This window comes from Tachypleus tridentatus, chromosome 6 (assembly GCF_004210375.1).
Source record: "Tachypleus tridentatus isolate NWPU-2018 chromosome 6, ASM421037v1, whole genome shotgun sequence".
NCBI classification, from domain to species: domain Eukaryota; kingdom Metazoa; phylum Arthropoda; class Merostomata; order Xiphosura; family Limulidae; genus Tachypleus; species Tachypleus tridentatus.
Genome location: NC_134830.1, coordinates 10141819 through 10157892, shown reverse-complemented (window position 1 = coordinate 10157892; position 16074 = coordinate 10141819). Strand labels below are relative to the sequence as shown.

General features: G+C 33.1%; 1 protein-coding gene across 7 annotated transcripts in view; it reads right to left on the bottom strand.

Annotated features, from left to right (window-relative positions):
• Positions 1-16074, bottom strand: part of Ptpmeg (protein tyrosine phosphatase Meg) — a 171457-nt gene that overhangs the window by 119027 nt on the left and 36356 nt on the right. For all 7 annotated transcript variants that reach the window (XR_013028708.1, XR_013028711.1, XR_013028710.1 and 4 more), the window contains 2 exons: positions 9853-10006; positions 4627-4740 (listed from right to left, as the gene is read on the bottom strand). Coding sequence is in view for 3 of the 7 variants with exons in the window: in XM_076503285.1 (XP_076359400.1) it covers positions 4627-4740; positions 9853-9990 (252 nt within the window). In the remaining 4 variants the exon portion in view is untranslated. The remainder of the gene's footprint in view (positions 1-4626; positions 4741-9852; positions 10007-16074) is intronic.

Sequence of the window (16074 nt, the reverse complement as noted above, 5' to 3'; positions counted from 1 at the left end):
TAAGTAGAATTTTGTATCATTAATATTTGTGACCATACAGTTAAGAAAAAGATGTTAACCTGAAGATGATCTAGAAAGGTTGAAACCTTGCTCTCTGCTTATCAATAAAAGCGTTAATACCATATCAGCCATTCTGAGATACGCAATTTAACTGTCTATCCTGATTAACATATTTCTAAGCGTAACAAGGACATCAGCATCATCAATACCAACATTTGTTTCAAGTACTTGCAAGGAATTCTTCGTGCCAATTTGAAAATAACCATAAGGATCTTGTAGTTCAAAATGAGCTTTTTCTATTACTTATAAACATATACAGAAATAAACAGCATTGAGTGCAAAATTGTATAACTACAAGTAGAAAGCAGGCTTGACTTTTTTCCACATCCCTAGAGATTTATTTTTCTTTTCTCAAAGCTTGCACTAAGAAAGTTGAAAGAATAGATAAATAGAGCAATTAGTTAAGTTTCTGTCAAGTCACAAAGGTCTAGTGTACAAAAACAACTACTTAAGTTACATAGACCAAAAGATAATTTTTATAAATGATTTTGCTTGTATGATGGAGCAACAAAACTAAAGATTAAGTTCACTTTTTAAAGTTTCTTTTCAAGCAAAAGAACTAAAATATATATATACATAAAACATTGAAGTATACATTTTTTATGCTGAAAATGTATTTTCGATAGGTATTTACCTCCAATCGCTCAAAACTACCTTGATGTTCTTTCTGCTCTATAAGCATTACTGGAAAATGTTTTCACACTCAGAACACTATATAAAACTCACCAATTTTGCACCATTATTTAACATATATATACCATATGACCACTCTCAAGAAATAGCAGTGTACTGCTGTTCCTGCTCAATCCTCACTTCAAGAAGGGTCCAGACAATATGGTGCCACCAAAAGGATCCAACAAGGAGTTTTCCAAATGAACAAGCTCATGATTAATGAGATAAACACAAAGGAAGAAACTGAACCATTTCTTACTCAATACACTCACTGTCCATGCCAATGTATACAGAAGAAGAAACTTGAATAAGGAAGGCTTAGCATTCACATAAATTACAAAGGCATTGATGTAAAGAGTACTCAGATGAGAACAAAGCCATAAAAAAAAACCTGGATAATAGGACCACTCTAAAAAGGGGATCCTGAGAGAGGTTCCCCTGATCACATGAATCCACAGTAAGAGATGCATATAAATACTACCCAAGGAGATAAGTGGTTCCAAGGAAGCCCAATTCCCAAACAAATAGAGAACCTCTTGTGCAGAAAGAGAAAGAAAGGATAAAGCTGTAGAAACAAAGCCTCCTTGCCCTGAAAATGCACAAGATAAGACTATGCCCTGCTGAGATGGAAAGTGAAGAACACACCCAAATAAACCAGGTCCTTCATGGGTGTGAGGTGAGACTTCTCACAACTTGACAAGCCAACACAGACAAACTTCTTCCCAAAACGAAAGGTATAGTTGGAGAACTCCTGCTGGGAGAAAGTTAAAAGAAGACAGTGGTCCACAAGCTGGTGGGAGTTCAACCCCAAACCATGGAAAAAACTGCAAAAAGAAAAAACATACGAGGCCAACACTATGCCAAAAAGAAGATGCCAGAACTGATAGAGTATAGATGGTGGGGATATGGGAATATGAAGATAAGAATCAGAGGCATCTATCTTGGTTTTCCTAAGCCCAACAGAAAAAGATTACAAGACGGTGAGACAATCCTCATGTAAACTGAGGAAGGTCAAGAAACTGACAGAAACAGGAAAGAAGAATGACCAGTTGTTAATTCTTGGTATGCTGGGGAATGACATACAGAGTGGAATAAAATTCCAAAGAAGGGTGAGAAACCCCTTAAATAGCATTATTAGCCTGACACTGCCTTAGCAAAACACTGGCAAGAAATAGGATTGCTTCAAAAAGTAAGAAATGGGAACAGAAGGAAAAGGAGTGAATAAATGAAGGATGAAGCAATGGATAAAGCCTGTAGCTCCCAATGCACATGGAATTTATAGATCCCCAAGTTAAGTCAAATGAGCCCCATTATTCCTGAGCTAAGAAGCTAGTGAATGATGATAGTGTTCACAGTGAAAACTATGGATAGTGAAAAAAAAACTGTGAGAAGAAGAATAGGATGGAAAGTACAGAGAGGAAAGACATGAGACAGCAAATGGAAGAGGAGGAGCTTGAGAAAAATGTAACACAAGAACAATCAAGAAAAAATGTTAGCCCACAACCTCAGGAAGTACCCTACCCAAAATTCATTGGCAGAGGAAAGTAGCTAGATGAAGGTCCTTGAGCTAAGAGGGAAGTGAACATACTTGAAGAAGGGAATCTCTTACATAGAAATATTAGCAACAAAATAATCCAAGGAGAAATCTAAGGAAGAGGAATATGACAATGTAAAAAAAGGAAGTGTCAACCAAAAAATTCTGAAACAAAAATTGGATTGTTTCCTAAACAAGATGGGTGGAGGATAGATTACATATAAGGGCTGTGAGAGTAATGGTAAAGGTGAGAAAACTGAGCTTGAGAAAGACCAATGGAGGACAATGAATCAGAGCCTCCTGCTTTGAGAAAAAATTCCAGAGCTTGAGATTCCCAGAAACGAGCTTTAGCTAAACAGTAAACAAAGAAGTATGTGCAACCAAACAAGGAGGACAAAGCATAAAGGCACCTGTGTGGAGTTGGGACAAATATTTTTCAGCATGGACTCAGATATTAGGAGAAAAAGAAAAAACATGATATTCTCAAGAATGGGCCAAACAAAAAGTTAATGTATAGAATAATGTGAAATATGAGAAGTAAAAACAAGGTAACTTACCTGCAAAGAAAAGTCAATCAAGGACACACAATGTCAAGGAAGTCCATGTTTTCACAGACAGTAATTAAAAGTCAAAAGGAGTCTCTGTTGAAGACTGAAAAAAGTCCAGACTCCATGCAAAACTCCATTACCCATTATACAAAACCAATCCCCTAAGACACAAAGAACACAATGCCACTGTGGTAATATGTCTAGAGTGAACAAAGTCCAGACGGAAATGATGATCTTTGCATAAGTTATGCCATGAAAAATAAATGTTACAAAGTCTGTAAAAGCAGAATTGTTTGAAAATACAAAGTTATTTCTATGACAGTTGGTTTTATAGATTCTTCGACCACATATTGTTTTTGAAATATCTCATGCAAGGAGAAAAGAAAGATTAGTCTTAATATAAGGGCCAAATTGAGGAGTGATGATTGTATGATCATAATAGAGAGAACAAACTGCACTTAGGGGTAACGTTACACTTCTACGGATGGAGGGTTATCATGTGCTCCTTTGCGTGCAACAGCAAAATATTTGCAAACAGAGAGCAGCACTGAACCAGGTTCACAAGATGCAAGTGTAAGTTATGTATTGTATTAAATTAGTCATCAGAGCAGGGTATACTTGAACACAGATATGCATAAAGAGCTATCTAGACATACAGTACAAGAGAAGCCTGACCATCCAAGATAAGGATAATAATTCAACTTTGCCATTCAAGTAATAATGACAGACAAGATTAATACTGAAACATATCTCACAATCTACAGATCATGTCTCACTGTATACAGACACAATGTACCAAAATAAACCTATTACCCCACAAATAACTATTTCAAAACTTCACAGAAAAAACAATGATATAGTGAAACCAGGCCATTTAATAACATGCAGTAAATCAAGGTACAGTTAAATCAAACCATACAAGCAGTCACTCAAAGAAAAGGGCATTAATGAAATCAGAGGATATCAACAATTACAGAAAGAAATGGATAATGGTGAAACTTGACTATCTGTGCAGCAACTGAAAGCCACAAAAGGTACCACAGTACAAAATAAAAATAAAAAATAAATATAATACAACAAAAACATCAGAAAAAAATCATGAACAACAAATAAAGCTCACACAGTAAACAAATTACAACACCAGTAATACAAACCATAGAGCAAACAGAGAAAGAAACTTAATGTTGTAAAACATTTCAACTTAAGAAAAATTACTGCACTGTAAATAAACCATAAAACCAATAAGGAAAAAACGAAATTAACTCTATATGCAAATCTTTAGACTATAACTACAGAGAAACATGTAACACTGTAAAAAACATAAAACCAATAGCAGAGAAATAAATCTGATGCTGTAAACAAATCATAGAACCAACAAAATAAAAAAAATTAACTATAAACAAGCTACAAAAACATAAATGTAACATTATAAACAAACCACACACAAAACATACAATCAACTAGAGAGAAATAAACATAATCTTCTAAATTAGTCAGTGGCTATAAAAATAAAACCTAACACCAGACAACCTCTAATTGAATTTTTCAAAGTTGCAGATTAAAATAAGTAAACTACAATAAAATTTACATATAATGAAAATGATGAAATTGAAATACCATTCAAAGATTGTTGAAAATTAGACAAATATGTTCAAGGTAAACTCTAGCAACTGTAGAACAGTTTCTAATGCAACTTTTCTTGACTAGTGCATTATGGTAATAAAATTTTTAAAAGAAGAAAACATGATATATTAAGCATATTTGTGTTAAAAAAACCTATATAGGAAAATAAAAAAACTGATGTATAGATACCATAGTATCCAAGCCACCGGTCACCTCAGAGAACTGGAGCCCAAAGTAATCTTTCTCTATCAGTTCTAAATGTTGAAATATCAGGTCTAGTAAAACTTGCCCTTTACAACGCTTCTAAATAAGAAAAAGAAAATCAGGCAAATAATATCACTGAAAAATAAAACATTTCTATAAAATAATTACAATAAATACTAACTAAACCAATTTTTAATAAGTGAGAAAGGAGAATTTAAGTCATTTTACAACTGGCTCTCATTAAAGAGACTTCATGATTAAATTTTCTGTAAGATCATTCAGCAGTTCTTTCTTCAATGTTAGACTTCTAATGCACATGAATGAGTTTCTGATATCTGTTTTTAAAACCTAAAAATCAAGGCAAATACCTTTGATAATACTGTTTTATTTGTCTCATATCCCTTTAGTTGTTTCTCATTTACTGATAGCCATTCACCCGTTTCTTCACTCAAATTCATTACTTAACACACTTATTTCTTCTTACGAGCTTAATATTACAGATTTTGTTCTCTTTTAACTCAATGCTAGACATACACTTGTTTCATTTTACTAAGCATAATGCAATATAGATACTTGTTTCTACTTAATAATTCACTACTGGACAGACTCATTTCTTCATAATAACTCAATGTTTTTCAAACTAACTCAACTCAAGATATGTTTCTCCTCACTAAGCTCAGTGCTAAAGATACATCACTTCTTGCTAGCTCATTGCTAGACACAAGACTTGTTTCTTCTTATCTCACAGCTAGACAGACTTTTCTTATTATTACTTCAGCACTATACATACATTCATTTCAACTCTCTAACTTACTGTAAGGCATATACTTGTTCCTTCTTATTACTTCAGTGGTAATCACTCAACTCATTGCTAGATTTACGCCCGTCTCTCCAGTATACCTCGCTGCTAAACACACACACACACGCTCCTTTCTTCTTTCCGCCTCACTGCTTATCACACGCCTTTTTTTCGCTTCCGCTTCTACATAATTATTTCTTATGATTGCCTTTTCTTTTTTTTTCATTATCATTTATTCACGCCTTATTTTACTATGCTCGAAATTTCATTGCATTGCCGCATTTATTATGATTATTATTGCTTTTTCTGATTATGATTGCCGCCTTTTATTTTAACATTATGACGATTTGTTTGCCTTTATTTGTTATGATTACATCGCCTTTATTTGATTGCCGCAGATTGCGAGATTATTTTACGCATAGCGATTATTTTTGCTCGAGACATTGCAAGATCGCCTATTTCGAGTGATTACATTGCCGCGTTTTACTGATTATGATGACGCCTTTTATTTACTTCTAGCGGATTTTATTATTGACATCGCCTTTTCTTGAGTGATTGCACTTTTCATTAGATGATTATGCCTTTTTGATTGCTTCTTTTCATTGCATGATTATCGCCTTTTATTGTTTGATTATCATTATCGCCTTTTCGCTTGCTTTATCAGATATTATGATATCGCCTTTTTATTTCTATTTCTGCCATCATCGACTATTTTGATATGACATCGCATTTTCCTTTTTTTATTTCTTCGTGATTATTGAGATTATGCCTTATGATTTTACTATTTTTTTATGATATCATTCGCTTTCTTTTTTATTTCATTTCGCCTACTTTATTTACATCGCTTTCCTTTTTTTCTTATTTTCATCAGATATCATATCGCCTTTTTTTTTCTTTTTTCTATTGATTATCAGATATCATGATTTTCCTTTTTCTTTTGAGAGATTATCGCCTTTTCTTTTCTTTCTTGTTTTCGATTACATTTCCTTTTCTTTTTCGATGATTTCACGCGCTTTATCATTGCCTATTTCTTTCTGATTATGATTGCATCACATCGCCTCTTTTTTGCGATTCTTTTTCTATTTCATAGATGACACATCGCCTTTTTTTCTTGTTTCACTTGCAGAGACAACGATCGATTTTTCTTTGATCTTTTATTTGACACATTATCATTGCGATTTTTTTTTTCTGTTTCATTGACGATGACATCGCCTTTTTTCTTCTGAGTGATTGTGAGATCATATCGACTGTTTTCTTTCTTTTTCTTCATTGAGTTAATTCCATCATTATCGCTCGGCTTTCTTTTTGTTTCACTAGAGCGATCATATATGTCTTTTCTGTTCTCTTCTTTCTCGACATTATATTCATTGCGCGATTACGCCTCCTTTTCTTTTCTACTTACTACTTTATCATATTAATCGATTTTTTTTTTTTGTTTTCCCTGTTTATGACGCCATTATTTCTCTTTTTTCTTACTCGCGATTCACTTCGATATCATTCGCCTTCTTTTCTTTTTCTGTCTTCATCAGAGTATCATCATCGAGCCTTTTCTTTTCTTCTTTTTCTTATTTCATCATGACATATCATTTCTTTCTCTTTTCTTTCTTTTTTCTGATATCACACGCCTCTTTTCTTTTCTTTTCTGCTTCTCACTGAGCATCATCATCATCCTTTCTTTCTTTTCTCTTTCTTCTCCTATTAGTATCACATGTATTTTTCTTCTTCTGCCTCCCCTATTATCACACTACTTATCACACGCTCCTTTCTTCTTTCTGCCTCACTGCTTATCACACACTTATTTCTTTCTACCTCATTGCTTAACACACATACTTGTTTTTCTAACTAAATTCTAAAGTTTCACTCGTTTCTTTGTAGTAACTCAATTCTAAGTATTCACTTGTTTTTATCAATGCTGAGTGTACACTTACTCCTTTTTATGAAGCTCAATGGTAGATATACATTCATTTTTCTTATTAACTTAGTGCTACACATGCATCCGTTTCCTCTTATGAAGGTGAAAGCAGAAAATTTTGACAATACAAAACACATACAAGTATGCCCAAGAACTACGAATCATGTTGTGCTAGGTTTAAAAAGCTGTTTATTATTAAATATGTTATAACCATAAATTTTTAAGCCATAAACAAAACGCATTAACAGGAAACAAAACATGATGGATATTTTAAAAAGGATATGAGGGTACAAGCTACAACGTGGGATTTTAAAATGTATCCTTGCTTTTGGAAGTCACTGAGGAAGTAGGACCCACACAATGTTGGGGATATGCCACCTATCAGTTTTAACCTCCAGTTCGCTAGTCTCACATAAGAAAATTAGAAATCAGGTGAGCGAGATGCGGGTGCTCAAGCCCACAATGCTCCACACATATATTACCCTTCAATGCCTGCAGACAGTTGTGGGAAAGTACTCTCCAAGTTAAAATAATAAGATAAACATAGAAGGACGAAACATAAAAAATAATTAAATAAATGCAAAATAAAAATACAAAATTAACATACAAGTTTCTTGTGATCACCTGCATTCATTTTGTACAGCCATATCAAGCATCATTTAAGCTAACTGCTCAAGCTAATATGACATGACACTAAATGTTCTTTAACTAGAATTTTGTAAAACTAAGCAACTATGTGCTGAAACTCAGCAATGAATAATAACCACCCACCAAGACAATTTTTGAAAAATTAAGCTAGCAACTACTAATTTGCTTGGCCTAACTACACGTATCTACACTTGCTTTTACCCTATAGTTTTACTTTTTTAAATCACTCTTCTTTAATCCAAATGACAAAAATTTAAACAGTTCACTTTTACTCTTGGTTGAAGCTGTAGTAAAACCTCAGAACAAAACCTTACAGAACTTACTGCATAGGTGTGCACACAATTTTAATCAAAATTCAGAGAAGCTTGTTAAATAGCTTTGTACATGTGGCTTCTATTTAAACCAAATTTGACACCTAACTGTAAAATATAAAGTAAACTGTAAAATATAAACACTAATAAAATATCCATAAAAGTATGTTTTTCTATGAAGTGTACTTTCCTAACTTTTGGCGTGAAGATAAAAAAACTCAATCAAAATTTGAGATGATACATCTCAAGAATTTTTTTATAGATTGCCTTAAAATTTGGAATGTGAAGTAAGAGTCCAACAGAACGTATTCCATGAAAATATGCAAAAGTTTGAATTAATACAGTCCAAGATACAAAGGTGGAAATTTGTTTAACTATCCCTCTTGTTGATAACACATAGCGTGTCCCACAAGTTGTTTTGGCCACACAACACAATACAGTGTGTTTTGATGTCAGAAAATTCATAGCAATTTGTGAAAGAAAAGACATAACAGGTGGATGTAGGTGGGTCTGATTTTTTAGTTTATGATTCCATGCACAAATGAGATTGAAGCTATCACAACTAGACTCCACCTTAATAATATTTATAATACCAAGTATTTACATTAAATTCAATACCTCACATAGGGGTGGGATAAGTAAACTGGAGAAAGGAAAAGACCTATGGAACAAATGTCAGTATTCTCATATTATGGGAGATGTAAAATTTATTCAAATATATACTTGTACATTTAAAAACTTAAAACTTCTACTAGGATTTGATTTATTAAATAAGTTTAGATGTCAAGGTTGTGACACGCTTTGACATAACCATAGTGAGAGGACTAAAAATATATTTACTGTTAAGCTGACACAAAACTAATAAAATGGAGTATTCACAATGCTACCATAAAATAACAGAAAATTCTTTGACAGAACAGTTATTAGAAGATTTTACAAAAACTGTTACGTATTATTGAGTGGAGTGGAAAAAAACTAATTTAAAATTAACTTATTAACTCTATGAAATATCTTTAAAAGAAATGTATTCAGGTGAAGCACATTGTATATCTATTAATTTCTTTTTTCATTTCATTCTTAGATGATGGACTCAACCAGGACAAAATTACTGAATATTTGTTGTTACTTTGGAAGGTGGAGGGCATATGCAGCAATGCACAGAGAAGATATAGGCTGACTTTGTGGTATTAACTTTGAAAAACAGAAATAAATCTATCTATAAACCATGTTGCTCTTTACTGTTAAGCTCCTGTCATCTTAAAGTTTTTTGATAGGTCCAATACAAAATAAAGTTCAACAAAATGTATAAAAGAGCAGTCTTCATGAAGTTTCACAATAATCTCAATATCATATACAGTATATCATCTCAGATAAAAAGGTTACATGATACCAAAAATATATGGTTGAGAAACCACACTTATGCTAGAGTTTAATTATGATTGCTATTTAGTAATAAAATACTATAACATGTGTTTTTATGTCTTAAACATAAATAAATCAATATATATCTTTATAACATTTTCCTATGCAAAATGACTTACATCAACTTCAAAGGTGTGCTGAGTGTCATCCAAAAAGAATATTGTGCAACGTACAGTTCTACCCCGTTTTTCTCTGTCAAGCTCTGAGGCACGCACATTGTATGTGCCACTTGACCCACCAAAAACCCTCCTGGACATGCTCTGCTTCTGGCCACTAAAATATGTTCAAATATGAAAATGTATACAAACATTCTAATACAGAAAAAAACATCAATTTTAAGCATGCTACACCTTACGATAACACCGAGCACAATTCAATAACATGATTCTATACATATGCTAGCAGAACTCTTTTAAGGAAATGGAACTTCATTTGGGTGCAAGGATTTCTTTCCCATGAAAATATTTAAGAAAAAACTATAAGCCTAGTGGAACAACACGAAAAACCTCACCAAACTGTTTTACATTTATATATTAAAACCAATATCATGAGTTATTTACACTTTATGAGAAAAATGTGGCAAAAATGTTAAAAACTAGGACCAAAGGTTGATTATACTTCACAAAAATAAAGTTTTAGGGAGTGTGAAGTATCAGTACTATTGGTTTATTATACTTTACAAGAACAATATTCCAGAAATGTTAAGAACCTATAATAAGGGTTAATTATACTTTATAACAATATTATAGAAATATTAAAAAGCAGTACTTAGGGTTGACAACACTTTATGAGAACAATGTTTTACAAGTACTAAAATCTAGTATTAAGGGTTAATTACACTTCATGAGAACAATATTCCAGAGCTGTTAATCAGTATTAAAGGTTGATTATGTTTCCAAAGAATGATGTTCTAGGAGTGTTAATAATTAGTACTAAGATTAATTGCAGATCATAAAAACAATATTTCACATCTCATGAAGCTTTAAGAACCACTTCCTTCATCCTCACTTATGTTGAGTTTGTTGGCCATGATAACATTACTAACATCACAATATCCATTATAAAATACCTCCACTCCTCACTAACTACATTTCAACAGCTTCAACTAATCAACATTTTAAAATCAATATATGGATGTTTTCTGACATTTGTATAATCTAAGAAAAAACAAAAAACTCATATTTTCATGTATTAACAGCTGCAGAATTTTACCTGTAACCAAAAAACCCACTTCATTTCTTTTTAGTATTTTTCTGCCCATCCCATAGAATAACTTTCACTTATCTACTACTTAGAAAATGTTATCTACTTCTTAATTTTGGTTTCTCTTTGTTTCTATACAGACACTGGCTGAAACCTTGCATGGGGCCACATTGAATGGTTTGATCATTTACTTATGAAGAACAGCTGTAAATAAAATTTAGATATGATTGAATAAAACAATAGTTAAACCACTACAGCAAATATATAGGTTCAAGAATCTTTTACAGTTTCAGTAAATTTTCCTTTCAATTCCTTTTCATTTGTGAACCCTGAAAATGTGTGTTAAATTATTCATTTTACAGCTAAAGAAATTTTCTTTAATGAGAAGACAACAGATAAGATAATGTAAACTTATACATTTTAGAGATACGTTGAATGGATAAAAACAAATTTATTAGAAGTTTAACATTTTAACAAATGTACAAAACTTATGGAAGATTTTGTCAGAGTCAGGTACACACTGGTTTATTCAGACACAAACTGGTGGTTCACTTTAAAAGCTACTGTCTGACTTAAGCATCCTCATAACTGGCTGCACACAGCAAAAGGTAATAAAACTTGTCTTGGGTTGAATCACTCAACTCACAACCCTTTACTGATTCTCCATATGTGCTGGCATGTTTAACATCTGTATCAAAATCTTCTCTGATAAATGGAACATTCCAAACACGTTTAGGGTGCTACTGCCACACAAGTTAACGATTATGACATTAAGAAATGTAATGGAAGAAAAATCATGAATTGTGGTCTAATTATAACGTTTTTATTTTATATTGTGTGTGTGTGTGTGTGTGTAAACACAGAACAAAACAAATGACATAACTGGAGTAATTGAGTTGTGATATTGGTGCACGAGTTTTTTTTGTTTTATTCTCATGTTCACTGAATAAAGTAAAATTATTATAAAATTAACCAACTTCATTATTTAGGGAATCTGGAAGATAACTGAAAAGTAATATTTTGATAAATCAAATATTTACTGAAATTTCATTCATGATTAATGCTATTCACACAATGTACATAAACAAGTTGGCTAAATAACTCTTGAATATTTTTAAACTACATTTGTGATGTTTTAAATAAACATAAGCATATCCACTAACAGGAGTGTGAATCTGTGTGACACCATCTCCTACCACAGCTGGATCTCTATATAATGACAGTTCAATATATATGTAAAAATGGCTAGTTTGGGGAGAAAATTTTTTTATGCAGAGGAGTGAACAACATTGACAAAATAAAACAATACTTTATGAACATCAACAAGTTTCCCCCCCAAACTGTAAAAAACATTATACGTACACACCTAGACAAAAAACAAAATCAACTAACAAAAGTAAATATACCCCACGATATAAAAAAAATCAGGAAACCATATATGGCTGCATATAAAAAATTCCCAACATCAGCAGAAAAATAACCAACATTTGGCAAAAACTAGCAACAAAATATGACATCCCAGTTAATACCAAATTTATTCAAAAACCAGACACAAAACTAAGGTCCATACTGTGTAAAAACTACACTGACAAACACAACACAACAACATTACTTATAAAATACAATGTGATAACTACCATGACTTCTGTATTGGTGAAGCAAGCAGAAAAATGAAAACCAGATTCAAAGAACACAAAAAGTCACCTTCACACGTTTTCAAACGCTGCAAATCAAATAAATACAACATAAACATGAAAAACACCCAAATACTAAATAATGAAACAATCAACAAATGCAAAATTAAAGAAGCCTTACTTATACAACTCAAGCCCAAAATAAACCAATACAAAGGAACACCTTTATACCTATATTAATAAATATAATGCAACATCTAAGCACGCCCTCTACATTCCTACACTCAATTACACAACTGCCTTCAAACATGTGGTCAGTTATCATTCAGTTTTCTCTTCTTTTCTTTGTGACGATGACCAAAGAAGGTCGAAACACTGTTCACTCATCTACATAAAAACATTTTCTCAACCCAAACCAGCCATTTTTACATATATATTTTTCTCTACAAGTGGGTTTTCTCATCATCATTGACAGTTCAAATATATGCACCAGAATTAGGGAGAAAGTGAGAGAAAATGAGTATCTATAAAAAATACATTTGTTTTGTAAAGTGTTATCTTTTAACATAACACAATTTCATCCCACATCTAGATGACAAGTGCCTGAAGAAAAAAACCCATGGAGTGCAACACCCTATACATTGGAACAATATAGTGGCACACTTGTAGAGAAATACACTTCATCTGTACATAGGTACACTCTTTACCTAGGAAGTGTCACAAGGACAATTCAAAATCTGCATCATATTTTCAGAAGTACCATATTTGCAATGTGGCTAAAGTACAACAAACCACAGATGGTGGGTCAACTGCAGTCCAAAACCAGACAGCACCAGGAATTTGGCATCCAGAAGAAGAGTCCCTACTACCTTCATATCAAATCCAATGAAATGGAACAGGAATGTAACAGCTGTTCTGCAACTGAGTGAAGACTTATGTTGGTTGATCCTATTCAAATCCAACACTACATCATCTGAGAATCTGACTTCCATGTGGTAGTAAGATGGGTGAAGTGTACCACAAGGATACAACATATTACCTTACTCTCTGCTGAGTGGAACTTGTTATACTCAGAAGGCTTTCTTCAATGTCCTTTACCCAAGTACCAAGGAACTGATTTGTGGCAAGAATTCCCACTTTTACTAAGAAAAAAAAGAAAGATAAAAGTGTGGAGGTGTATATCACTTTAAGACAGTGCAAGGAATGACCTCAAATACCCTATTTTCAAAAGTATGCCAGAATTAGGTTTAAACTATGTTGGGAGGATGGTAAGAAATCCACTGTCTGTTTTACTCATGCAAGTCCACAAGTAAGTACAGTATGGATCAGATTTTCTTTTAATGAAGATATGCACCATGATGATACCTCAATCAATCATTCTTCTTGAATATCTCATCTCAGAGGTGAAGACTATATTGGGCCAAGATGACCCTACACTGCACAGACTTAGGTAAAGTAGACTTTTGCAGGCAAAAGTTGCCACTGAGCAGGGCCTTATAAGGGACAAGAGGGTGCTGTAAAAAGGGAGTAATAAAAAAACTTTCCTAGTCAGAGATGATATGATGTACAAAGACTAATGACAGAAGACAGTCTATAACTGAAGGAATAACTGGCCAGACAAATGTGTGAGAAGTTCTGGCAGGCATGTGGATGACAATAAAGAATACAGCAGATAAGCTGTAAGAACCATTTAGTCAAAATAACAGGATAAAAGTAAAGAGTGGATGAAGGATTACATGAAAAGAAGGGACAGCCAAGGGAATCACTAAAAGAGAAAGCATGAGTCAAGTAACGATGGACTGCACAAATGAAACAGAGGAGCAATCAGAATCTAAACAAGAATAAAGAAAAGATATAGGTGTAAATGTACTATTATCCCACATGAAACATATCTTAGGGAGAAAAGCACAATCCAAACAGAGAAGGATATAGCAGCAGTGGAATAGAATGCAAGAAGTATCAACAGCTTACACATAAGAACATTGACAACCACAAGCAAGGAGGAGGAGAAAACGAGTCTTAGGTTACAGGTTCAATACATGCAAAGGTAAGTAAAGTAAGGGCATGGACAATAACATTAAGGACTCTTTCAAGTAGGCTATAGGAATATTGAGGGCTAAAGAGGAAGAATCTGACAATGTTAAAATTAGAAAGTACTCATGAAAGCTGCTAAGTAACCAGCTCTGCTAAAAAAAAAAAAAAGTTATGTAAAGAGTGCAGATGAGGAAAGGGATAGTAGTTAAGAAGGGTCAAGATCAGTGATGATAAATATGCCACTTTCACTGATAAATTCTAAGAGAAGACAGTCAAACAGAATGGGACATGAAGGTAACAACACATGAAGATAATCCCAACTGTGTTGCAAAGGATCAAACAAATCCTGTTCCTAAAACAGAGTGATGACACAGCTTGATGGAAGAGAAAAGTAAAAGGCTAAGAAAGAACAAAACAGGAGAGGTAAAGATGAGAAGAAAAATCAGAAAATTCAGCAGAGGAAACCATGATTGTACATGTCCAAAAGGGTGTCACCATAAGACTGACAAAAAATATCTAAAACAAAGAAAGTAAGCACAAAGGAAGAGCCACCACAAAACCATTGCAAACAGAATATGGGACTCAAATAAGTGAGGAGTGTCCATATGAAAGAAAAGGTAATGAAACACAAAGACTGAGAGACCACTACTGAAATAAGATCCCAAGACAGTAAACAAACATGTGAAAATGACTTAAGAGATACAGGGTTCCAAAGCAAGCTCAAGTCACCAACAGATGGAGAACATCTCACACAGGAAGAAAGGATGAAGACAGAGCTGTGGAAATGCATCTAAGGATGGCTGGTATGAGTATTAACACCTTTACTGATAAATGAAGAACAATGTTGTGACCTTCCTAGGTCATCTTCAGGTTAACAAAAAAAATGGGTTTCTCATCATCAAGAACAAGAAGAGCTGTGGAAATCAAACCCACCATGACCTGCATAGTAAAAACTGTGCCTTGCTGAGATGGAAAATGAACACACACAATAGAACTAGACACTAGGCAAATGCAAAATGAGACTTCTATAGCTCACCTAGCTGCCTCCCATGTAAGAAAATTACAATCATATGAATCTTGTTGAGATGGAGCTAAAAGAAAATAGCAGCTGTATATTTAATGCTTGAATATGTGTACTAAAACATAACAGGTCAATGCAACACAAACACAAAGAGTACACAAACAAAAGTTTGGTATTATACAACAGATTACAATTCAAATTTTAGTATATGTTATTTATTTATTTAAAAATAAATTTTAAAAAAGACACATCTAAAAACCAGTTTTTGTGCATTGTGTGATATGTCGAAAGTAACATTGGTTCAGACTAAATGTTTATGTATAAAAACAAAATCTACAGCTTCTAAGAAATTAGGAATTATCAAATGAAATTTGAGATTTTTGAGGGAAAGAAAAGTGTTTGCAAAATTTAAAATTCACTTTAAATTGGAACCAGTCAAAAAAGTTAAT